This window comes from Strongyloides ratti, assembly GCF_001040885.1.
Source record: "Strongyloides ratti genome assembly S_ratti_ED321, chromosome : 1".
NCBI classification, from domain to species: domain Eukaryota; kingdom Metazoa; phylum Nematoda; class Chromadorea; order Rhabditida; family Strongyloididae; genus Strongyloides; species Strongyloides ratti.
In genome coordinates this window covers 1,216,303-1,239,710 of record NC_037307.1, presented here as the reverse complement: position 1 = coordinate 1,239,710, position 23,408 = coordinate 1,216,303, and the positions used below count along the sequence as shown (strand labels likewise).

General features: G+C 22.8%; 10 protein-coding genes across 10 annotated transcripts; 5 read left to right on the top strand and 5 right to left on the bottom strand.

The window, feature by feature from the left end:
• Window positions 1-2,376: 2,376 nt before the first annotated feature.
• SRAE_1000039800 (FMRFamide-related peptide-like family-containing protein) lies at window positions 2,377-3,205 on the top strand (the record flags this gene model as incomplete). The annotated part of the gene is made up of 3 exons (XM_024647226.1): window positions 2,377-2,750; window positions 3,023-3,103; window positions 3,193-3,205. The coding sequence occupies 3 exons, from the start codon at window positions 2,377-2,379 to the stop codon at window positions 3,203-3,205; spliced, it is 468 nt and encodes a 155-aa protein (XP_024501326.1).
• Window positions 3,206-4,894: 1,689 nt separating this feature from the next.
• On the bottom strand, window positions 4,895-5,943 carry SRAE_1000039700 (Hemopexin-like domain and Hemopexin-like repeats-containing protein; the record flags this gene model as incomplete). The annotated part of the gene is made up of 2 exons (XM_024647225.1): window positions 4,895-4,981; window positions 5,041-5,943. The coding sequence occupies 2 exons, from the start codon at window positions 5,941-5,943 to the stop codon at window positions 4,895-4,897; spliced, it is 990 nt and encodes a 329-aa protein (XP_024501325.1).
• Window positions 5,944-9,161: 3,218 nt separating this feature from the next.
• SRAE_1000039600 (Hypothetical protein) lies at window positions 9,162-9,524 on the bottom strand (the record flags this gene model as incomplete). The annotated part of the gene is made up of 1 exon (XM_024647224.1): window positions 9,162-9,524. The coding sequence occupies one exon, from the start codon at window positions 9,522-9,524 to the stop codon at window positions 9,162-9,164; it is 363 nt and encodes a 120-aa protein (XP_024501324.1).
• A 503-nt stretch (window positions 9,525-10,027) lies between these two features.
• Window positions 10,028-10,894, bottom strand: SRAE_1000039500 (Hypothetical protein; the record flags this gene model as incomplete). The annotated part of the gene is made up of 2 exons (XM_024647223.1): window positions 10,028-10,212; window positions 10,279-10,894. The coding sequence occupies 2 exons, from the start codon at window positions 10,892-10,894 to the stop codon at window positions 10,028-10,030; spliced, it is 801 nt and encodes a 266-aa protein (XP_024501323.1).
• Window positions 10,895-11,770: 876 nt separating this feature from the next.
• SRAE_1000039400 (Pre-mRNA-splicing factor SYF2) lies at window positions 11,771-12,551 on the top strand (the record flags this gene model as incomplete). The annotated part of the gene is made up of 2 exons (XM_024647222.1): window positions 11,771-11,893; window positions 11,943-12,551. 2 exons carry the CDS (start codon window positions 11,771-11,773, stop codon window positions 12,549-12,551), a joined length of 732 nt encoding a protein of 243 aa, XP_024501322.1.
• A 422-nt stretch (window positions 12,552-12,973) lies between these two features.
• SRAE_1000039300 (T-complex protein 1 subunit alpha) lies at window positions 12,974-14,666 on the bottom strand (the record flags this gene model as incomplete). The annotated part of the gene is made up of 2 exons (XM_024647221.1): window positions 12,974-14,559; window positions 14,600-14,666. The coding sequence occupies 2 exons, from the start codon at window positions 14,664-14,666 to the stop codon at window positions 12,974-12,976; spliced, it is 1,653 nt and encodes a 550-aa protein (XP_024501321.1).
• Window positions 14,667-15,466: 800 nt separating this feature from the next.
• Window positions 15,467-18,091, top strand: SRAE_1000039200 (DNA mismatch repair protein MutS, C-terminal domain and DNA mismatch repair protein MutS, core domain and DNA mismatch repair protein MutS, clamp domain and P-loop containing nucleoside triphosphate hydrolase domain-containing protein; the record flags this gene model as incomplete). Its single annotated transcript, XM_024647220.1, has 2 exons — window positions 15,467-15,544; window positions 15,590-18,091. The coding sequence occupies 2 exons, from the start codon at window positions 15,467-15,469 to the stop codon at window positions 18,089-18,091; spliced, it is 2,580 nt and encodes an 859-aa protein (XP_024501320.1).
• Window positions 18,092-19,850: 1,759 nt separating this feature from the next.
• SRAE_1000039100 (ATP-dependent Clp protease proteolytic subunit, mitochondrial) lies at window positions 19,851-20,589 on the top strand (the record flags this gene model as incomplete). The annotated part of the gene is made up of 2 exons (XM_024647219.1): window positions 19,851-20,124; window positions 20,171-20,589. The coding sequence occupies 2 exons, from the start codon at window positions 19,851-19,853 to the stop codon at window positions 20,587-20,589; spliced, it is 693 nt and encodes a 230-aa protein (XP_024501319.1).
• Window positions 20,590-20,717: 128 nt separating this feature from the next.
• Window positions 20,718-21,989, top strand: SRAE_1000039000 (Protein-tyrosine phosphatase, receptor/non-receptor type domain and Protein-tyrosine/Dual specificity phosphatase domain and Protein-tyrosine phosphatase, catalytic domain-containing protein; the record flags this gene model as incomplete). The annotated part of the gene is made up of 2 exons (XM_024647217.1): window positions 20,718-21,566; window positions 21,609-21,989. 2 exons carry the CDS (start codon window positions 20,718-20,720, stop codon window positions 21,987-21,989), a joined length of 1,230 nt encoding a protein of 409 aa, XP_024501318.1.
• Window positions 21,990-22,263: 274 nt separating this feature from the next.
• SRAE_1000038900 (Ribosomal protein L20 family-containing protein) lies at window positions 22,264-22,924 on the bottom strand (the record flags this gene model as incomplete). The annotated part of the gene is made up of 3 exons (XM_024647216.1): window positions 22,264-22,458; window positions 22,504-22,758; window positions 22,805-22,924. The coding sequence occupies 3 exons, from the start codon at window positions 22,922-22,924 to the stop codon at window positions 22,264-22,266; spliced, it is 570 nt and encodes a 189-aa protein (XP_024501317.1).
• Between the last annotated feature and the right edge of the window lie 484 nt (window positions 22,925-23,408).

The following is a 23,408-nucleotide window of genomic DNA, read 5'->3' as shown; positions in this document are numbered from 1 at the left end:
GAACTTTTATTTTTAGTTTTTTTTTTTGATAAATATTTTTATTTAGTTTCTTTTATTACCCCGTTAAAAAATTTAATTTGGTATTCAAAAGTTTTTTCTTTAGTTATTATTAAATATTACATCATGAATCTAATATTGATGGGGATTTCAAAATTGTAAAAGAAGAACTTTTGTATATGTTACAAAACATCACTTTTTTCAATTCTTTTATTTTATTCTTTATAAAATATCTATTAATATTTTAGTTAAAAAGTTATAATATTTCTTCAAATGCAAATATATGTTTATTTATATATTATTATATTGAAATATTAATAAACAACATAAACTTATCTAAGTTTATAACATACCTTATTTAAAAATGAAATTTTTTTCTTTACTATTATATTAAGATTTGTTTATAAAAATATCTTTTTTTTTTGTTCTTTGAATATTGAAACTATTAGTTAAACATTTAAATAAAAAAAAAACAATTATTTTATGGGAACATTTAATTTTCAATAGTACATAAAAATTGTCAAGGATTTCTATGAAACAAAATAAATATTTTACCCACAACATAAAATAATAATTATTTCTACAACTGTACAATTAAAAATTAATATATTTATTTAATTTTTTATATTTCATATAGTTTATTATTAAAATTTTTATTACTATATTATATATTTTTTATATCTTAATGACAAAGTAAAATTTCTTCTAATAATGATTATAAAAAGTATAATTTATGATTTGTTTAAAAAAATATTATCATAATTCATTTATATATATGTATATTTATAACTGGAAAATAATTTGTATATTTAAGTTAGAGTAATACATATAATTATTCTTTGTTGATTAGTTATTTTTCAAATTGAAAGCAATTTATATTTCTAATTTTTTTTAAATATTTTTTTTTTAAATTTTTAAATATACCTTTCAGACATCGTATTAAAGTATCATTTTTTTAAAAGTTTTATCAAAATATTTTTTTATTCTTTAAAAGATATCTTTAAGTTTAAAAATATACTTTTTTTTTTATCTTTTAAGAATCTTTTCTAATATTTAATTTTTTTTTAATTATATAAATTAACTGTTAGAAAATATTTATATTTCTAAAATTTTATGAAACTAAGTAAGAATCACACTTTTTTTATGTATTAAAAAATGTTTTCGTATGTATTTAAGAATATGTTTCATTTCTGAAATCAAAATAAAATGTTTTTATACATTTATTTAATTATTTTTTTATCATATGTGTTTATAACAAATTTAAAAACATAAAATGATTATATTTAAAATTTCAAAGAAAGGATAATAAAAAAATTATGATTAAGGATGATGAAACATTTTATTATTTTATTACTTTGATATATTTATATGATCAATGAAAGTCTTTTTTTTTTTATTTTTTTAATATAAACTTTTCATTTTCAATATTTTAATCTATTTAAACTCCACCCATTTTATTATAATAGATTACATGACTTCATATTATTATTCTGATTGTATTATTGGATGATATATGAAGTTATTTTTCAAAAAAGAATTTATAAAAAAAATGGTAGACATAGACACATACAAATTTACAAAGAAGGCGTCACAAATGTTCTTCTGTTTTATTATTTAAGACAAATTCAGTAATGGCATATTGTCATTTTTATTTTTGACATAAAATATATAAAAATTTTTTCAAAGGTGATATTAATGTATAAAATATACATGTATATTTGTTGACTATTTAATCTTTTTATTAGAAATTTTCCGGCTATAGAAAATACTATATAAATATTTACCATAAAATTTTTATAAGATTGTCGTAAAAGTATATTTATTATTCTTTTTCTTGATAAAATTTCCATTCACTTTTTTTTTTTTTATAAATTTTTGTGATTTAAAAGATTTCTCTTCTTTTATAAATAAGGTACACGCAATATATATTAATTTATAATATAGTTATGTCACATCATCATTTTTCATATCTTGTAAAATATTATAATATACATATATATTTTTTTTACTATCATTAAGAGAAAAATATAAAGATAAGAAAACTCTTATTTCTAATTTTCTTTTTAAATCATATTTAAGTATATCTTAAATTTGTAGTATGAAAAATAATTATTATCATTCTATAAAAGAGAAAGACAAATTATTTTTTAATATAATTATCATATCGTTTTAAAGATATAACAAGGTTTTCTAAAATACTTGGCTAAATAATTTTTATTTCTATATATTTTATAAATTTTTAACTTATAATATTATATCTTTTCACCCCCCCCTTACACTTTATTTATTAATTATTTTTATTTTATTAAATATTAATACCTTTATTTTTAAATTGATTAATTTTAATTTAATATTTTAAGAAAAAAATACTAGAAAAATATGAAATACTACCTATTAATTACTTTTCTTTCTATTTCATACCTTCTTAATATTGAAGGTAATGATGAAGTTAATGATTCATTATCTCTTGAAACTAACAAACAACTTTACATTTGTGATGTAATTCCTGATCATTATCTTTGTTCTTCTGATGAGACTATATCAACACCAATTAAAAGGAAATCAGCTTACATGCGTTTTGGAAGATCTGATCCTGATGTTGTTGAGAAAAGAAAGTCTGCCTACATGAGATTTGGAAAACGTTCAACTGGAAACGATGAAATAAGAGATGAAACATTTATTCCAGAAAATGGAATTGAAAAAAGAAAATCCGCTTATATGAGATTTGGAAAAAGAAAATCTGCTTACATGAGGTAAATTTTATTTGATATTTCCGTTTAAAGGGATAGTTAATAAAAAAGGATTTAAAGAATAATCTTTTTTTTCTTCTCTTTTTAATTGTGTTATATCATTATATGGTATCTTTTATATCTTGAGAAATAATTAACTTCTGAAATATATTTTAAATTTTATTATTTTATAAAATAATGGACTATAATAGCTTAGGGAAAATCCATCCATAAATAGAATAAAAAAAATTGTTATTTTTATATCTAAGAAAATAAAAGTTAATTTTTTTTTTAAGATTTGGTAAAAGAGGTATGGAATTGGAGAACAGTGCTGATGCCTTTTCACCTTTAGAAAAAAGAAAAAGTGCTTATATGAGGTAAAAAAAATTAAAAGTATTTTTAGGATAATAAAATATTTTTAAAAAAAAAATTATATTAACTTCATATAATAAATATTCATTTTCAGATTTGGTAAATAATAATGACATTTAAGAAAAGTAATAAACAAAATTTCTCTTAATAACATATAACATCTCTATTTCCATCTTTTTTTTTATTATTAATTATATTGAAAAAAAAAACTAAAATGTTAATGATACAACTTCAATATTATCATTAATAAAAAACCAACAACCAATATATATATTTTTTTTATGAAAAATTTATTTTACAAAAATAACATGTGGATAAATGATGAAATATTCTCATTATAAATCTTTTTTTTTTTTACAACACAAGTATTAACATACAATTCAATGATTTGGTTTTCTCAGCTCCTTATTATAATGGCAAGATATCCTACATTCTTATATCTCTCAATTTTTTTTTTTTTAAACTTATATTAAATGTTTTAACTCTTTTTATAAATGTGTTTATCTATAATACCACAACATTTTTTATTATTTAAAATTATCCTTTGACACATTAAATGAAAAAGTTTAATTTTTTTTTGTTTAAACGACATTAAATAAATACTTTTGTTTCATAGAAAAATTACTTAATGAAACATTAATATTTGTATAGATAAATATTCTAAGAAATATCATTTTTTTTTCTTCCTCATTTACTAAGATTATGATGTAAAAAAAAAAGTTTGTTAAAGAGATAATAAAGAGGTAAACATCATTCGTAATAAAAACTTACAATTTGTTTATATTTATCTTTAAAAAAAAATAACCAAAATTTACTTTTTACAAAATTTTTCTTACTCTAAAATAATGATCTTTGAATTGTCGAACATAAATAAAAATAAACTGATGTAGGTAAAAGTTTTGAGAAGTTTGCAACATAAAAAAAAAACCGATTAACAAATTTTTTTATTTACTCTTAAGATATATTATATATTTTTACTGTGATTATATATTTTAACGAAAGTTTTTAATTTTAATATAAATGTATATATTTAAAAAAAAATTTATTTTAATTATATTAAATAATACTATATTTATATCATTTAAACATTAATTTGTTTATTCTTTATGTTAGTTTAAAAAAAATATACAAGTATCACTTCATGTTAAGTTAATTTATTTGTTTTATTATTATAATAAATATTGTTAAAATTTTTATTTTTATATCTATGTAATACTAGTATAAGAGTAATTATATTTATTTTTTATAGTAACTATTTATTTTTTTTTTTTTTGTAACATTTTAAATAAATAGTATATAAATAATATGTGAGGCTTTTAATATTAAAAATATAAAGGAAAAAATAGTTTTTATTTAATTTTATTATTATAAAAACATTTATTATAATATTTTAACAAATAATATAAATATATGTATAATATTATTAAATCTTATGTCATTAAATTAATTATCTTTATATTTTAATAAATGTATATATTTTAAAAAAAAAATTTATTTAATACTTTACAAACATAACAAAAAAAAAAGAAAATGTATAAATGAAAAATCGAAGAATAAAAAAAGTATCTCATTTTTTATACATATTAAAGTATTCTCATCTGCTAAAGTTAAGTATTAATATCAGAACCGTATATGGAGAATGACATAAAATAAAATAAGACATCCCATGATTGTCTATATATTTTATTTTTTTTTTGTTGTATATATCTTAAGATTATTAATAGCCATAATAAGACGCCGGATACAGTTGAGTTTTCAAACAATTTTTAATTAAAAAACATTTTAAAAAAAAAATATTAAATTGATTTTGTAAGGCAAGCAACATATTCTTCAACTTTTATTGGAAATTCCTCAACAACTTTATAGACAGTTGTATCATAAATCTAAAAAAAAAAAATTAATTATATTTTTAATATTATAATAATAAAAAAAAACAACATACTGCTAAACGATTACTTTTAGTATATAAAAGTAATGTTGATGGATTTTTATATACCATACCAATAATATCTTTTGGCATTCCAGGAAAATATGGTTCACTATCAGCTGAGAATGTAGAAAGATTCCAGTAAGGATCATAAGTAGCAAATTTACCATGATCAAAAAGAACAATATTTCCATCAATCCATTGTAAACCAATTTTTGGTAAAAATGTTATCTTTTCTGTTAATTGTTGAGGTGATTTATTTCCTAAATAAAATCTTTTTGATTTTTTATTATATCTATAACGATAAACTTTATTTCTTTGTATTAAAACCATAACACCACTTCTAAAATTTGTCAAAGCAACATCAACAGTTCTTGGTCCACCGGGAAATAAGTCATTTATTTTGTAGGCTGCTTTTTGTGGTATACCATAATCTCTCCATACTTGATAAACATAATCACCAGCAAATGCATATGTTATATTATCTTTACTTTGAGTAACAGCATCAAAATTTTTTGGACATTTATGAAGTTTAAGTTCTTGTAAAGGTTTTAAAAGTCCTTTTTTAATTATTGGAGTTCTTTTTGGAAGAATAAAATTCCTTCTCCATGGTGTATTTGGATCAAAAATATCAGGACTTCTTCTACCTCTTTTTTTATGAATATTTTCTAAACGACTATGTCTACCTCTTTTATTAGGATCTTGTCCACTGGCTCTAATTAATGCTTCTTTTTCAGCTCTACTAACTTTTGGAATTGGTTTAGGAGTAATAATAGTTATTTTATCATTATCACTAACTAAATTACCATTTTCTTTTTCATTTGTAATGATAACTGTTGATGTAACATAATTGTTAGGAGTAGTAAAAAATAATAACAATAAAGTTATAGTAAGCACCAAAGAAGAAAGTTTCTTCATTCTATAAAAACCTACAAATATATATATAAATAAATATAATTAAATAATATTAAAATTAATTGTAAAAAGTTATTACAAAAAAAGTTTAGTATTTTAAATAAAAAAGAAATATATCTAAGAAAAAAAAATTTTTTTTTTTTGAAAATAGGTATAATAAGAATGAAGGGACTGATTGAAAGGAAGAAAAGTAAAAGAAGAAGTAGTAGTAGTTTTATAATTGATAAGATGAAGGATTAAAGATGATAATTTAAGGGATTATATTATTAATACATACACATAACTTTCTCATGATAAAATATTATTAATTTAAATGATAGGTAAGATTATAAAATTTTGATATCCCAAAATATAGCTCACTTTATATAAACTTTAATTCTACTGATCTTTTTATATCTTTTTTTCTTTAATTTTTTTTTTAAATAAATCATTAATAGTGAATGAACGATAAATGGATATAGAAAAGGTAAAAAGTTCAAAGAATAATATGATTAAACAAAAAAATTTTTTCTTATAGATAATTATATAATTTGCCATAACACTACCATTCAGAATTGGTAATATAAAAAAAAGATATTTTTTTAAACATTTTTGTTAAAACAATCTAATGTTAAATACATTTATATATTCTCTTATCTACCAATGGGGGGGAGATTAAACATATAAAGTTATAAAGTGGATGTTGATATATTTAATAAATTTAAATAGCATTATTTTTTTACTTCAAGTGGCTTGTAAAAAAGTGTAGAATTAGTAAGTAAAAAAATTGATACTACGTTAAGTAGTATAAAGAATTCTATTAATGTTAATAGAATACTAAAAATAATTTTAAAATATATAATTATTATGTTTCTTGTTTCTTGATAATGAAAAATAATTAGAAAAAAAATAAACTATCATCTTAAAGAAGATTAGTTTTATTTTAAAAATAAAATACTTCTTTTTTTTTGTGATTCTTAAAAAATTTTTGCTTTTAAAAATGTTGAAGAAAGTAAAAGACAAAAAAATTAAATCTTTTATAATTAAAAGAATTATTTGGTTGATAATAAACTTTTTACTATCAAGAAGTGGTCAAAAAGTTATTATTAATAAATATATATACAAATATTTAAATAATATTAATAAATTTTTAAATATACATATATTTTGATAAGAAAAATGATAATAAAGTTTTAAAGATGAATATTGTAATAGATTTTCTTATGTAATGAAGCAAAAGAATTAATATATATTTATATATAAAATATGAATAAATAATATATTTTTGTACTGTTCAAATATTGTACTTAATATATTCAAATTATTAAATATAATCTAGTAACAAGTCACATTTTAAGTTTCAACTTCTATTCAATTTTTGTTGATTTGTCAATTGTTCTTACACTTAATCTACTGTTATTAAGAGGCTTTCCAAGTACCGAAAAGAAAAGATAACCGTAATTAGGTGAAACAAGGTACTCTAGGGGAAAACTTCTAGGAAGAAGTTTAATGAATAAGTTTAACTATTAAGACAATACGTGTTTATGTATTCTTATATTTGTTTGCTTGTCAAATCAGTAGTTAATTAAAAGTTAATCTTATTGAAATATAGTTTTAAAAGAGATTATCTTTATTGGGTTATATTAAGATAGTCAAATACAAAAGAAGAAGTGCCAAAAATGATATTATTTGTACAATATTAAGTTACTTATCTCTTTGGTGATTTATTTTATACGGATCAATTACATTTTTAATTTATTTCGATAATATCTTATATAAAATACTTTTTTTTTGTAACTAAATTATAAAAATAATAATTACTACATTTATAAAATTTTACTAATTAAAATATGTAAATTATTTAAATAATGTTTTATGTATTAAGTTATTTAAAAAATTAATTTAATTATAAAGACATTAATCATTTTAAAGAAAATTTGATTTATAAGGTATGACATTTAAGTTAACATAAATTATTTATCAATGATCAAACATAAATTAACTTATGTCAAAAAAAAAAAAAATTGACCATTAATGATTCATGTCAAAATTATAATTTAAGGAATATAATCATAAGGTAATAAAAAAAAGTTAATAAAAATAACACCCTATTTTAATTTTATAATAATCCTTTAACTATCATTAAGTATTTGTTTCCTCTAATGTAACTATCAAATAAAATGTAATTGTACTACAGAAAATGAAGATTAAAAGATAAATATTATCATTAAATGGAAAAATTATTATATAAAAATATATTTTATCAGTTGATTAAAAATAATATTGTTACATTAATACTATTATATCAATTGAACGGTACTTTATAAAGAATGTAAATGATAACCTTTATTTAAATTAGATTTTAATAAATTTATGATACAATTATTATGTTACATTTTTAACATTTTTTTTTCGCATAATTTTAGTAAGAATGAATCAAAATATAATTAATAAAAAAATTTTTTAATAGATTAATTATAGTAACTAGTACCATGATTATTTAATGATGTACTTATATTTGATCAATGATGATATTTGTAATATTTCAAGAAACAAAAAAATATTTTGTTATAAGAATTTAAATATTAAATTGAATTACTTATTATTTAAAAATTATACAACTTTAATCTTCAAATATAAATATTAAATATTAAAAATTATTAACATTAAGATACATATTTTTATATACATTTACTTGATACCATTAGGTAAAACAATTTCAATAACAAAAAACTATTTTTATTTACATAAAAATAATTACACTTTTTTTAGTTATTTTTCATATTTTCACGTACACGCCATAAAGAGGAACACTTAAATAATATTTAATAAAGTTATTTCTTATTATTAATTAAATTAATGTAAATATAATAAAAAAAAGTTAGTGTATTTTGATAAATATCACGTAAAAAAGAATTATCTTTCAAAAAGTATCCACTTTCATTTCTTTTATCTATCATTTTTTTTTATAAGAATATTCAATTAAGAAAAAAAAAAAATAAAACAAAAAAAATTATATTTTATGTACCAATATTTACATAGTCTTAAGTTTTTTTTTAACCAAAACTGTTAATTAAACAAATTTTATATATACATATTTAATTCTATCTTAACATTTGATAGAAGTATAAAAAAAATTTTCTATATTTATATTTATTTATATTTGAGATGGTGTTCATTTCTATTCCAAATAATAATTATAAATCTTTTTTTTTTTATCAATCTAGAATATTTGTTTGTAGTTATACTGGAACAACTTTAAGAATGGGATTTGAAAAATGTGGATGATAATTTACATCACTCATATATATTCCATAATCTTCCTCAGTTACTGGATCAATTATTAATAAACCTTCTTTAGAAAGATATGCATTTGATGGATAGGAAGTTTTTTTATTTTTATTAACTGAATCATCAGGATCATATGATGGAAATATTTTTTCAATACCTTTTCCTAAATTTCTTTTTACTTGCAATTGTTTAACTGACCTTCCAAAATCAAATTCAAGAGAGTCGCCAAGTTTTATTTGATATACAGCAACATTTGACGAAGTAGTATTAATAAATAATAAACATAGTAATAATAATATTTTTATAATAATCATTATTTTCATACAATAAACGTATAATTTTTATTTTAATAATTAATAAAAATTTTATTTAATTATGAAAAAAAAGAAAAAATTCTTTTATTATATAATGAATTTAAAAATATAGATCATAAACTTGAAAGAAATTATATACTTGTATTAACCAAGTTTGATATACACCCCTTATGTACTCTTTAACAAAAATTATATCTTGATTTGAAAGATAATATTATTTAATAAAAGTTTGATGTTCATGGTCAAAATAAAAAAAAGATGGTTTGTCTTTTCATTGATATAAAATAATATTACAATGTATAGTGTATCTATCTTTTTTGTTATTATAATGATAAATAAAGCTGTTTAAAAAAAGAAGTAAAAATTTTTGTTTATAATTTTTAATATAAAATACATAGTGATCTAAGTTTATACATAAGAAAAAATAATTAATAAATATAAATTTTAAATTTAAAAAATATTTTATTATACCTATATGAGTAGAAGAAATATATGATAAAAAATTATATATTTCTTTTTGTTTTTTTTTCTTCCGCAATCATAATTTCATCAATGAAAGATGCTTTTCTTAAAAATTTAATAATTTTTTCAGTAAATGTTTGCTTATTTTCAATTTCACCATAAAAATTATTCAAAAAATCATTATCCATTTCTATGGTATTAAAAATTCTATTTCTTCCCCATAAAGCTGCAGATGTTCCAACAGTTCCTGAAATTATTTGGATACCAATAAGAAGAGGTAAAATTCTTTTACATATTTTGATTCCTTCAAGTGATATTGACATAAATGCAGTAAAATTTTTTGGATCAGGAAGTTTCATAGCATTATTAAAAGATAAAAAATAATATGATAAATATGGTAAAGAAAGTATAGGAAGAACAACACCAGATAGTATTCCACCAGCAATACATTTTGTCAAGATACACGATGAACATTGTTCTTTTAATTGGAGAAGTTCTTTCTTAACAAACAAAAAATCAAATCCAAATGTTGTGAGAGAAGAAACATATATAGCTAAAACAAGAGGCCTCTTAGGACAAAGAGAAAGTGCCGTTTGAAATTTAAGTTTTTCAGGTAACATATAAAAATTTGAATTTATTTTAGTACTAATTATTGTTGATGTTACAATAGATCCAGCTACTATTGGAAAAGTTGAATAATTGTAGGCTCTTCTTTCTATATCTATAGGCCAAAAATTAATAAGTTTTGACATGAAATCAGATTGTTGTCTTGATGATAACATGGAAATTTTTGTTAATAACGTTGAATTCGGTGATTTAATAATATTTTCAATAAAATTTTTATTAACATTGTCTTTTTCTTGAGATGTTATTATTGATTCTTTCCAATAAGTTGATGGATCAAACATAGTAAATTAACAATAATTAATTAAACAAATAGATTTAAAATAAAATTTATACATTTTATTCAAAAAATTTCTGTACGGGAAAACTTTAAATATTAACATTCTGTTAATAATAAGTCTGAAACAATTATTTTTTTTTAGAATTAACTTTTATATATATATATATTTACTTTTGCAACAATTTTTTTTTTGATTTAAAAAAAAATATTTTTATATTTTGAAAAATGATTAATAATCATTAGACCTTTAAATTATATCAATTATAACAGCGCAAAGTTGACAAAGTCAAGAAAGTTGACTGTTCTATAATCATGAATTATTTTTAACTTACTCTTTCAAAGTACATGTTTGCTATTTAATTTTAAATGTTTTGAAAAAATAATTTTTTTTAATAAAAAAAGCTATCAATCTTTTTTTTTGTAGTTATAAAATTGAAAAAAAAAAAGAAATATCTTCTTAGTCATAAGATGTACAGAAATTAAAATTTATTATATATAATTATTTTATTGAAATTAAAAAGAAAATGTGAAAATTTTAATGGTTCCTTTGGCAAATTTTTAAAAATCATAAAGTATACCAAATTACAATTAGATTTGTTATTTATATTATTGGAAAAAAATAATACATCTAATTGTTGAAATAATCTTTCAAATTAAAATTTAATTATTTAATCATTAAAAATAAAGATATCAATTTAAACAAAACATTTTTTATCATAATAATTCACTAAAAAGATGCATAAGTTTTATTAAGTAAACTTACATTTTACTTTCAACAGAATCTTAAAAAGATAAACATAATCTTTTTTGGAATATAATGTACATGTATTAAAATCTATTTTACAAAGTGTATATATTTAGTAAAAATTTATTCTAAAAAATGTCAGAAGCAATTGAAGAACCATCTACTTCTAATACCGAGTTACTTTCAACAAAAATGGCACCAAAAAAGGTTGATATTTCTTCATTTCAAGAACGTCTAGAAAAGCTCCATGCAAAAAGAGTAAGTTTTATTTTTACTATTTAAATAATTTATACACATATTTTTTTAGATGGAAATAGAAAAGAAGAATATGGATGCAGTGGTAGAAGAAGACCGATTGAAAAAACAACCAATCAAGGATACTATGAAACGGAAACGTGAAGCAAAAGTGGTAAAAAAAGTAGAAGATGAAATGGTTGCGGAAGAGTTAGGTGTTGATTATGATCGTTATAAATCTTTTACTACCTCTGCTATATATGCGGATAAGATGGAAGAAATAAATAAAAAAAAGAAAAAATTTGCTGATACAGGTTTTTCAAATTATGAGGATGCCAGTATGAAGGCATATGTTAGAGCGGCAGAAGCAATTAAACCAGACTTTGACAGTTATAATAAAATGAAAGAAATAATTGGAGAAGACAACTTTTATCCTAAGGCAAATACTATAATCGATGGTACTTATTATCCTTCAGAAGCTAGTTTAGAGAAGCTTTCTCAAAGTATTGATCAAAGAGAGAAGAAACGAAGAGAATATCATAGAAGAAGAACATTTGATCCTGATGCTGTTGTTGATTATATTAATGAAAAAAATAGAAAATATAATCAAAAATTAGAAAGATATTATGGTCAATATACTAAGGATATAAAAGACAGTTTGGAAAGAGGAACAGCCTTGTAAAAATTGTTTTTGTTGTAAATAATTGTGATTAATAAAAAAACATTGTAGCACTGTTTCAATAAATTTAACTTTTGTAAATAAATTTTTGTAAATTAAAAAGGTACATAATAAAATATTGATAATATGCAGGTTTGGTGCATTTTTTTTCTCTACCGTTAAAAACCATGTTCTAAAATTAAAAAATATTATTTGAAGTTGCCCATGTATGTTATCACGTCTTCAGTGTACTTCGAGAAAAAGTGGTTTGCAGAAATTGCTTCAATTTCTAAAATACAAATAAATAATATTATTTCTAACTTTTTAAGCAAATAGTTATCTTTATTTTTGTTTAACAAATTTGAAATTATTATGGTTAAAGCGTATGCAAAAATTTAATAAAAGAAGCAAAATTAACACTTATATTAGTAGAACAATTAAAACAATTAATGACATTCATCATGTTTAGGTTCTTCAATTTTTTCAATTTTAATGAAATCATCAATGCGAAGAATTGTTATGGCTGCTTCTGTTGCAAACTTTAATGATTTAATTTTAGACATCATTGGTTCAATAATACCCTTTTCATATGGTATACAAATAGCATTGTTTTCTAAATCAAGCCCTGTAAATTTCAATGATTTATCTCCATCTTTTGAGTTGGCTGTTTTCAAGTATTTATATTGACAATTTCTGAGAGCAGCAACAAGATCACTCATATCTTGTGCAGCATTCATGATTAAAGTTTTAGGTATAACAAGAAGAGCTTCTGCAAATTCAGCAACAGCCAATTGTTCTCGACTAGCTAATGCTGTAGCATAAGATTCAAGGTGAACATTCAAAGCTGCCTCAACAGACCCAGCACCAGATACAATTTTGTTACTTTCTAAGACTCTTTGGAGCGCACTAAGAGCATCATGAACAGCTCTTTCCATTTCATCTAACATCATATCATTAGCACCACGGAGAATGATAGAAGCTGATGTTCTGGCTTTAGGTCCCTTAATGAGAATAAGTTCATCGTCTGAAATTCTTTCTTGAGATACTTCTTTTGCACTTCCAAGTAAAGATGCATCGAATTTTTCATCACCTTCAAGTGTAGCCAAAGATGCTGTTAAAACAGCACCAGTAGCTTTGGCAATTCTTTTTAAATCAACCTTCTTACATCTTCTTACAGCCATGGCTCCAGCACTAATAAATTGTTTCATAGCGAGATCATCAATACCTCCAGTTGTAAGAACTACATTTGCACCTGCTGCAAGAATCTTATCAATTCTTCTCTTAGTTATGTCAATTTCTTCACGACGCATAGCTTCAAGTTTTTCAGGATCTTTTACATTAATACTAACTCCAAATTGCATTTTAGCTTTTTGAAGACTAAAGTCAAGACATGCTATTTTAGCATTCTTAATTGTACGAGGCATAGCTTCACTAGCTCTAGTACAATTCAAAGCGTATCCTTTAATAAGAGTTGATTCTGATGCAGATTGTCCATGAGCTTTTAATACATTAACTGCACTTATTGGATATGTAATTTTTCCAGAGTTATCAGTAACTTTAACTAATTCAGCAGCCTCAACAAGCATTTTTGGGAAAAAGTCATCGTTAACACCAATAATCTTTGAAGCAATAGAAGTTTTAGCAATATCAATTTTGTTTTGTTCAGTTAATTTTCCAGTTTCAACACAAAGATTATTCTTTATATATTTGACAGATTCTTTACAAGCTAATCTAAATCCATTTATAATTGTAGTTGGATGAAGTCCTTGTTTGCTAAGTTCCTGAGCAGCTTTCAATAATTCAGCAGCCAAAATTACAACAGTTGTTGTACCATCTCCAACTTCAGCGTCTTGAAGTTGAGCAAGTTCAACAAGAATCTTAGCGGCAGGATGGTCAACTTCAAGTAGTTTCAAAATAGTTGCACCGTCATTTGTAACAGTAACATCACCAACAGAATCTACAAGCATTTTATCAAGACCACAAGGTCCAAAAGATGATTTAACAGCATTTGCAATAGCAACACAAGCCATAACTTAAAAAAAAATTATTTTAAAAATAATTTAAAAATTTACCATTTTGTGATCTGATAGATTCTCCTGTGTTTCTTTTTCCAGTAATTGATAACATTTGATCAACCATTTTTAAAACTAAAAATAATAATTTTATTAATAAATATTTGTAAATAATAATGAATAAAATAAAGAGAGTAATCTAGAATATTCTTTCAATCATTAAGAATGAATTACACCAATGCATTACAAATGGGATACCAATTTACAATGATACTTAGTGCAGACGCAAAGGAGAGTCAACTTTATTCCAACAAATGTGTTCTCTGGCATACTTTGTCATACAAAGAAAAGAAGAGTAGGAAAAGAATTTGCGCGAATATTCACTGAAAGAAAAAGTTTGCGCCTGAAATTTTTTTTGTTTAGAAAAAAAGTTTACATTCCAAAAAAGATTTAAATGATTTTTCTAAGTTAGATTTTTATCAATATAATGAAAGAGAATCACTTCTAAATCTTTCAATGAAGAAATTATAGGAAAAATCGACAAAGATTTACAAAAAGTTTCAGTGAAAAGTACTGAATTTGCAAAACGGAAAAGAATAGAAATCTACTATCAAAGAACCGACTAATGAACAAAATTTCTATTAATTAAAAAGTATCTGGTACATGCAAGAAAAGTTCCATATAAGAGATGATTCCATTGTTTCTGGTGGGGTAAAAGAGTGAGAAATTAAATGAACTGATGTCGTTTTGAATGATAGTTTGAAAATGACTTCAAGAATTATACATAACGATGTAATTATTACATATATAAGCATACATTTTTCCAACAAATGTAGACATTTTTTTCGGTGATTTTTTTTTCGTTTAAAATTGTACTCGATTTTAGTAACTTTAATTAATTTTCATTGTTTATTTAGATTCTTAATCATGGAAGGAGAAAACGATAGTTTGTTTAATATTTTGAGGGAAAAACCTTCCCGTACAGTATTAATTTTTGAGGGCAAGGTGTGTTAATTATTTTAAAAGTTATTAAAAAGACTATTATTTTAGGATGGTTTTTATTTATATGGTGAAGACGCGTTTTTAGCTGCTGAACAAATTTTTGGAACAGATAGTTTAATGGATTTTACTACACTTGGTAAATCGGATTCATCAATTTCAAGGTACTTTTTTGTTGCAAACCAGTACGAAAAAGTAATACATGATCTTTTGATTCGTCTCCAGTACTCAGTCAAGCATTATGTTTTTGAAATGGAAACTACTTGGAATTTACTTTCTGAAGGTACGCCTACTTATCCAAATGATTTTGATTATATCGTTGGTGAAACTGCTCAATTAGCTTCTTTATCTTCAACTATTTCTGTTAAGCTTACAAATGCCGGCCAATTTAATGAATTGGTTGAGGTAGCTTTCTGCACGACAAAAGATTTTTCTATTTCGACTTTTGTTCTTCCATATGATGTTAACTTTCAAAATCTCGAGCACATCATAATTATTTTAGCAGTAAAAGAAGTCTTCCTTTACAAAGATGACATGGATGCCATACCAAATATATTTAAAAAATTGGAATCTGTTTTATTAAAAATACAAGTAGAAATTAAATTGATTGAAGACACCGAAATGCATGAAGTTGATGAAGCAAAGAAAATTATTACTAACATGACATCAAACATAGAAGAAAGTCAATTATCAGATTCTATGATTGTTAATCTTTATGTTCTTCTAGGAAATATGGATGTAATTAGAGATTTTTCTTATCGGTCAGGGCTTTTACAATACAAGAAATATTCATTATCAAATTTTGTAGTTCTTGATTCTGCTGCTATAGAAGCCCTTGAATTGTTTAATATTGTTACAAAGTCATATTCAGCTGCTGATAATAAAGGTACCGTTTTTTCACTTTTGAATCACTGCAGAACTCCTGGAGGAAGTAGATTATTAGAAGAATGGCTTCGTAGACCATTAATAAATGTTTCTGAAATAAATAAAAGACAAGATGTTGTTGAGGCGTTACGTAATGAGCATTCAGTTAGAAATCTACTTTATGAAGACTTTCTACGCCGTGTTCCTGATTCTATTTCCATATCTAGGAGATTAATTATAAAGAAAACATCCTTAAAGGATTGTGTTGAAATTTTTCGCTTGGCCTCTAATTTGAAAAAATATATAGATTTATTTGAAGAACTTATTTCATCATCACCGGATTGTCAAGATTCAATAAACTCTGTTTTATTGAATCCTTTAAAGGAGATTGAAGAAAATATCAAAGATTTTGTTGACATTATAGGCAAGATAGTTGATTTTGATGCTCTTGCGAATTTTGGAGATTATAGAATAGTTCCAGATGTTGATGAATCATTAGGCGAGGTTAATGTAATGTTAAAAAATTTAGAACAAAAAGCAAAGAGAGAATTTTCTTCAGTTCAAAATGAAATCGATGATACAACACTTAAAATTGAATGCGGAGAGGGAGGTTTTACAATAAAAATAAATCCTTCTGGAGCTGACTTAGTTGCAAAAGCTAAATACAGAATTATAAGAAATACAAAAGCAACTGGATGTGTTTTTGTTACGGATGTTTTGGATGAAATCAATGAGAAATACAGCAATTGCTTGAAAATTTACAAAGAGCGTGAAGCAGCTTATGTAGGAAAAATTTTAGAAAAAGCTTGTGAAAACACCGCCACAATAACAAATATGCTTGATTTTGTTGCACAAATTGATGTTTTTGTATCATTAGCCGTTTTTGCTACTTCAAGTATCAAAAAATTTGTTCGCCCTAACATCCTAACACAAGATGATCCTGAAGGAGAAAGAGTATTAAAAATGAAGGAACTCAGACATCCTGTAGTTGAATCATCACCTAATATTAATTATATTCCAAATGACGTCGAATTGTCATCTTACGAAGGTGTTTCTCCACGCTTTTTGTTGATTACCGGAGCAAATATGGGAGGAAAAAGTACTTACTTACGTTCTGTCGCATTGGGTGTTCTTCTTGGACAAATCGGATGTCCGGTACCATGTGATGAAGCAACATATACTATTTTTGATGGTATATATACAAGAATTGGGGCTCGTGATTATCAAGAAAAAGGAATATCAACATTCATGGATGAGATGCTTGATTGTAGGAATATAATTTATGGAGCAACTCCAAATTCACTGGTTGTAGTAGATGAGCTTGGACGCGGTACAAGTACTTTCGATGGAATAGGATTAGCATATGCTACAGCAGAAGAATTGATTCAAAAAGAATGTTTTACTTTATATGCTACACATTACTTTGAATTACTTGATCTTAAAGAAAAACATCCATATGCGGTGGAATGCTTACGTGCAGATTGTGCATATACAGAAGAGAACGAACTAATTTCACTTTTTAAAATGGTACCGGGAATAACTCGAAAATCTTTTGGTCTTGATGTAGCAAGAACTTTAAAATTACCTGAAGATTTCCTGAAACTTGCTTCATCCTACTATTCAAAATTTTCAGTATTTTGTAATTCACAAGTGATAAGCGGAGTAGAAGAAAAATCTATGAAGGATTAAGAAAAGCTGTTGTTTCTCAGAAGTGTAAACTATAAAATTATAATATGTATTTTTTTTATCTTATCTTGTATCTTTTTTTTGTGATTAATATTATTTAAATAAAAAACTAATTAAATTATTTATTTTTTTTTATTATTCAATTAAAATTGAAGGATAAATATGTTTATGCATGTGATAATTTTATACGTGGAAAAATCGTTAAAAAAGTTATACCGAGATTCTTCCGGTAAAGTATGTATGAAGGAAATTGTGTTGAAATTAAGGAGTAATTAATTTCAGTGGGAATAATTATGAGAAGAGAAATAGTTAAAGTCGAAGTAGATCAAAAAGATCAATTTTTAATAAATAATTCTATAATCAGATAGCACTGTTCAAAGTTACAATTGCTTTATTCTTTTATATATATAAAAAGAAGAAATAAGTTGTGAAAAATTATTTTTGATATTTAATAATTTTTAAAGCATAAAAATATTCGCTGATAATGATAAGTGTAATCATCTTTTAAAAAATAATTTTTTCTTACAAATATTGTAGCATAAAGTGCAAAAAAGAGCAGCATTAGCATTTGCCACAAAATTATTGTTTCATGTGATTTTCAAATGAAATTTATTCTTATGGTAAAAAAAGATTGGAAAAACTGTTTTTAATGCTAACGTTTTGTGAATAATAATTTTTAAGCAAAATATAATCATTTGAAGTTAAGCGTAAAACTTTAAATAGCCATAACTTTTTAAAAAAAAAAAAAAACTTACCAATGATATAAAAAATTCATTCTTATTTATCTAACTTTACACTATACACTGATAAAAATGTTTTTAATAAAATAAACTACCTTATTTACATTGATATCAATTTCCTCTTGACTAATTTTTATTTCTAAAAATACTCAAAATTAAAAGTTATAAAAAGTTGTATATTTATTGTATGAGTTTAATATTGTTCAATAATAAAAATAGTTGTTTAATTTTTAAATTAAACAAAATATAATTATTTTTTCATGCATATAAAATATAATATTGAGTTCAAGTAATAAAATTATTGGATATTAAAAAGTTTTGAAATTAATTCCTTTTTTATTCTTATCAAACGTTTTACATGTTTTATATAATGACAGATAGAAAAAACTGGAGAAAATATAACCTTTTTAAAATTTATTTACAGATGTAAATGAGTGATAGCTACAATATCAACAGTATCTATAACTATAAAAAAATTAAATTTTATAAAACTAAAAAAATACAAATATTTTTCATATTAAATTTTATGTAATTTTACAGATAATTGGAGTTAATTAATTAGTTCATACTTAACACATTATGTTCTTCAAGCAAGTAAAAATGAAGTGTACTCTTGTTCTTACAATAACAATATATTATGTGTTTTATGTTATTATTTTTTTTAGATAAAGTAAAAAAGATTTTTAAAAATATATTTCAACATCGCAATAAAATTATCATTCAATATTCGGTGTACAAAATTATAATTAACATATTCTTTTTGAAATGATATATCTTATTTTTATTATTTTAAGATATAAAGAATATAAATAAAAAAGATATATTTAATTAATTAATTTTTTATTTTTTTCAAAAACCTTCTATAAATTGAAAATGTATTAAATTTTTTATTATTTTTTAAGATAACAATTTTAAAATATAAAATTCATTGAATATCATTTGTCCAATTTTATTCTGTGTAAAATTTCCACTTTGTGTAATTTTTTTTACCAAATATTAGTTGTAGATAAATTATTTTGATAATGAATATTTTAAGAAAATCGTTAATTATTAAATCATGTGCTTTATATAGGGGTCTTCAGACTTCAATACAAAGAAATAATGTACCTTTTGTTATTGAAAGTGAGGGAAGAATTGAGAGAACATATGATATCTATTCAAGATTAATGAAGGATAGAATCATCCTCTTAATGGGTCCTGTAAATGATCATGTATCTAGTGTCATTATAGCACAAATGTTATTTTTAAATTGTGAAAATCCTTCTAAACCAATTCATCTTTACATTAACAGTCCAGGTATCATAATTTCTGATTTAATTTGTTAAAATAATATTTACTTAAGGTGGATCAGTAACAGCCGGCTTAGGAATATATGATTGTATGCAATATATAACTGCACCAGTAGCAACATGGTGTATTGGTCAAGCATGTAGTATGGGTAGTCTTTTACTTACTGCTGGAACTAAAGGTATGAGAACAGCATTACCAAATTCAAGAATAATGGTTCATCAACCTTCTGGTGGAGCACAAGGTACAGCTTCAGATATTTTGATTTCCGCTAAAGAAATTGAATACCTTAGAACAAGATTGAATGAAATTTATGTACATCATACAGAACAACCATATAAAGTAATTTCTGAACGCTTAGATCGTGATTACTTTATGAGTGCACAAGAAGCTTTAGATTTTGGGCTAGTTGATAAAGTCGAAGTTCATAATGGATCTACACCAACTAGTGGAAGAAATAAATCTGAAAATTAGAATTTAATTATTCAAAAAAATAAATTCATAGTATGTAAATAAATATTTTGTTTTATGTTTCTTATTTCTTCATAACATATATAAAGTTCTCCTTTTTCTTATCAATAGAAAAGAAATATTTTAGTAAAATGAAAAATAAAAATATTAATATTGACAAAAATGTAAAAGAAGATGGATCTAATAAATGTAGTAATTTTAATAAAAATTTAATAGCTTTTGTTAAATCTACTTGTGATATGGGTGTTGAAAATCTCATAAAGGAATTTCAAGGTCTTCAATTATATGAAAAAAAACATATGAAGAATCATAAAGCATTCAATGATAATATTAATAAATGTAGATACAGGGATGTATTTTGTAATGATGAACATCGTTTTATACTTAAATGTGAATCTAATGATGACAACCAAAATGATTTTATACATGCAAATTACATGAGTTCTTCAAAATGTTCTCCATTCATTGCTACACAAGGTCCTTTACCAAATACAATTAATGATTTTTGGAAGATGGTTTGGCAATCTAAAGCATATTCTATTGTAATGATATGTGATATCATTGAAAATGGTAAAAAAAAATGTGAACAATATTGGCCTTTAAATCCTCTTACAGAAATAAAAGCAGGTGTTATTGTAGTAAAATTTCTAGATAAACAAAAGTTAGACAAAAACATTGTAAAAAGTACACTGCTGATGATAAAAAGAGAAAAAAAAATAAGATTAGTGCATCACTTTCAATATTTTGGATGGCCAGATCGTGGAGTACCAATAAATTACTCTCCATGCATACGTTTGATGAAAAAAGCAACAAAAAATCTTCCAATTATTATTCATTGTAGTGCTGGTATTGGTAGAACAGGGACAATGATTTGTTTAGATGAAATTCTTAAAAAATTAAACACATCTGAAGAATGTCTTTATGTAAAAAATATTATACTGGAGAAAAGACGATTTAGATATGGAATTGTACAAACAGAGGTTAGTTTATTTAAATTAAAATATCTTATAATTATTTATTAGATACAATATTTGTTTATCCACAGAGTTTTACTTTATTTGGCTGTTAAAAAAAAACTTGTTGATAATAATGTAATTGCACAATTTGTTAAAAATTATGATACTATTGTTACCAGTCTTAATTGTAACCAACTTAAAAAACCAGAGCAGCAAAAAGAAAAAGTTGAAATTAAAATAGAACAAATAAAAGAACCTCCTATTAAACAAATTTTAGATTCTTTAGATGGAATATCTAATCAAGTTAAAGACAACAACAAACTAAAAGAACTTTTAATTCTTCCCGATACACAAAAAAGAAATAAAAATAATTCAGAATCTGAAGAAAGCCCTGAACAAAAAAAAGATATAAAAGATGAATCAGGATTTATGACACTAATTTTATAATATTTCTTTTTTAAAAAAAATACACTTTATATGTTATTTTTCTAAATTATATTAATTAATGCAAATTGTAATTGAGATAAAATATACATATAAACTTAGCATCAATTATTGCTGTATTTTAAAACTTTACTTATGCTTGAAATAATTTATACAAGTTTGAAAAATCGCTCAACTTAAGTATACTATAAATATACTAATTTATAACGATAAAAAACTTTCTTTAATATAATATAACAGTACATTCCTATGAAAAAAAAACAATAATATTTTATGTTTAATATTCATCTTGACATATTCTCCTTGGTTTAGATGTATGATTTTCTGAAGGACCTTTAGGATAAAGTTTTGGTAAAGGTAATGGTTCACGGATGAAATTATTAAAGATTTCCACATTTTCTAATTCATTGTCAAAAACAATAGTTGGCTTATCTTGTAACACATTCATTTTTTTTGCTAATAAGACAATACTCTACAAATAAAATGATTTATAAAAATGTTTATAATTTAAAAATACCTGAAAAGATCTTGGTTCATACATAGCTAATTGTGATAAAACAACATTATCTAATAAAATATGTCCTTTGTTCAACGAATTTTTAAAATTAGGATAATCAAAATTGTGTTCTTTGAGTGCTGAAGAAATACGCTGTTCAGCATAAAAATGATTCAATTTTATTTCATCATGCCTTTGCATTGTCATATAATGGAAAACTTTATTCAATTTACGAAGAGCACCTTTAACTGTATTTCTTTCACTTCCATATTGCCACTAAAAAAAATATTTACAAATAAGATCTAATTTTCTTTAAACTTACAGCTGTGAAACGTGCTAATTTTTCACGACTTTTCCATTTATCTTGTTTCGGTATTACATGAAAAGGATTAAAAGGACTGTTAAGGATTCTACGAAGATTAAGTGTACTAGATAATTTCATATTTGATAATGAAATCCTAAAAAAAAAAGTAGGAAGTAGTTTAACTTTTTAAAAATTGGTTATTTATGTACGAAATTTCGTTTCAAGATGTGACAGTCTGTTATTGCAAGTAATGTTATTCCTCATCAAAAATCAGTATAGAATCTGGGTGTACATTAAAATTTATCTTAGTTTTTTTCCTATACATCAGAATTCTGTTTGATCTATGTTCTTTTTAATGTTTTTTTTTTCGTAAAAAAGTGTTTAAAATAAACAAACGTAAAAAAAATATTTACTTTTAAAGAAATGACCTTTGTGAAAAAAGAAATTGTTAAAAAGGAAGTTAGAAGTAGAAGTTTTTTTTTGTGACAAATAAAATCATAATTGATCAAACAATAACATATCAGACAACTTAAATATTATAAAATCAAAGTACTTCCAATATTTTTTTTATTGGCAATTGTATAATAATTCTTATTTGTGGCAAAGAATAATTTATCAAAAC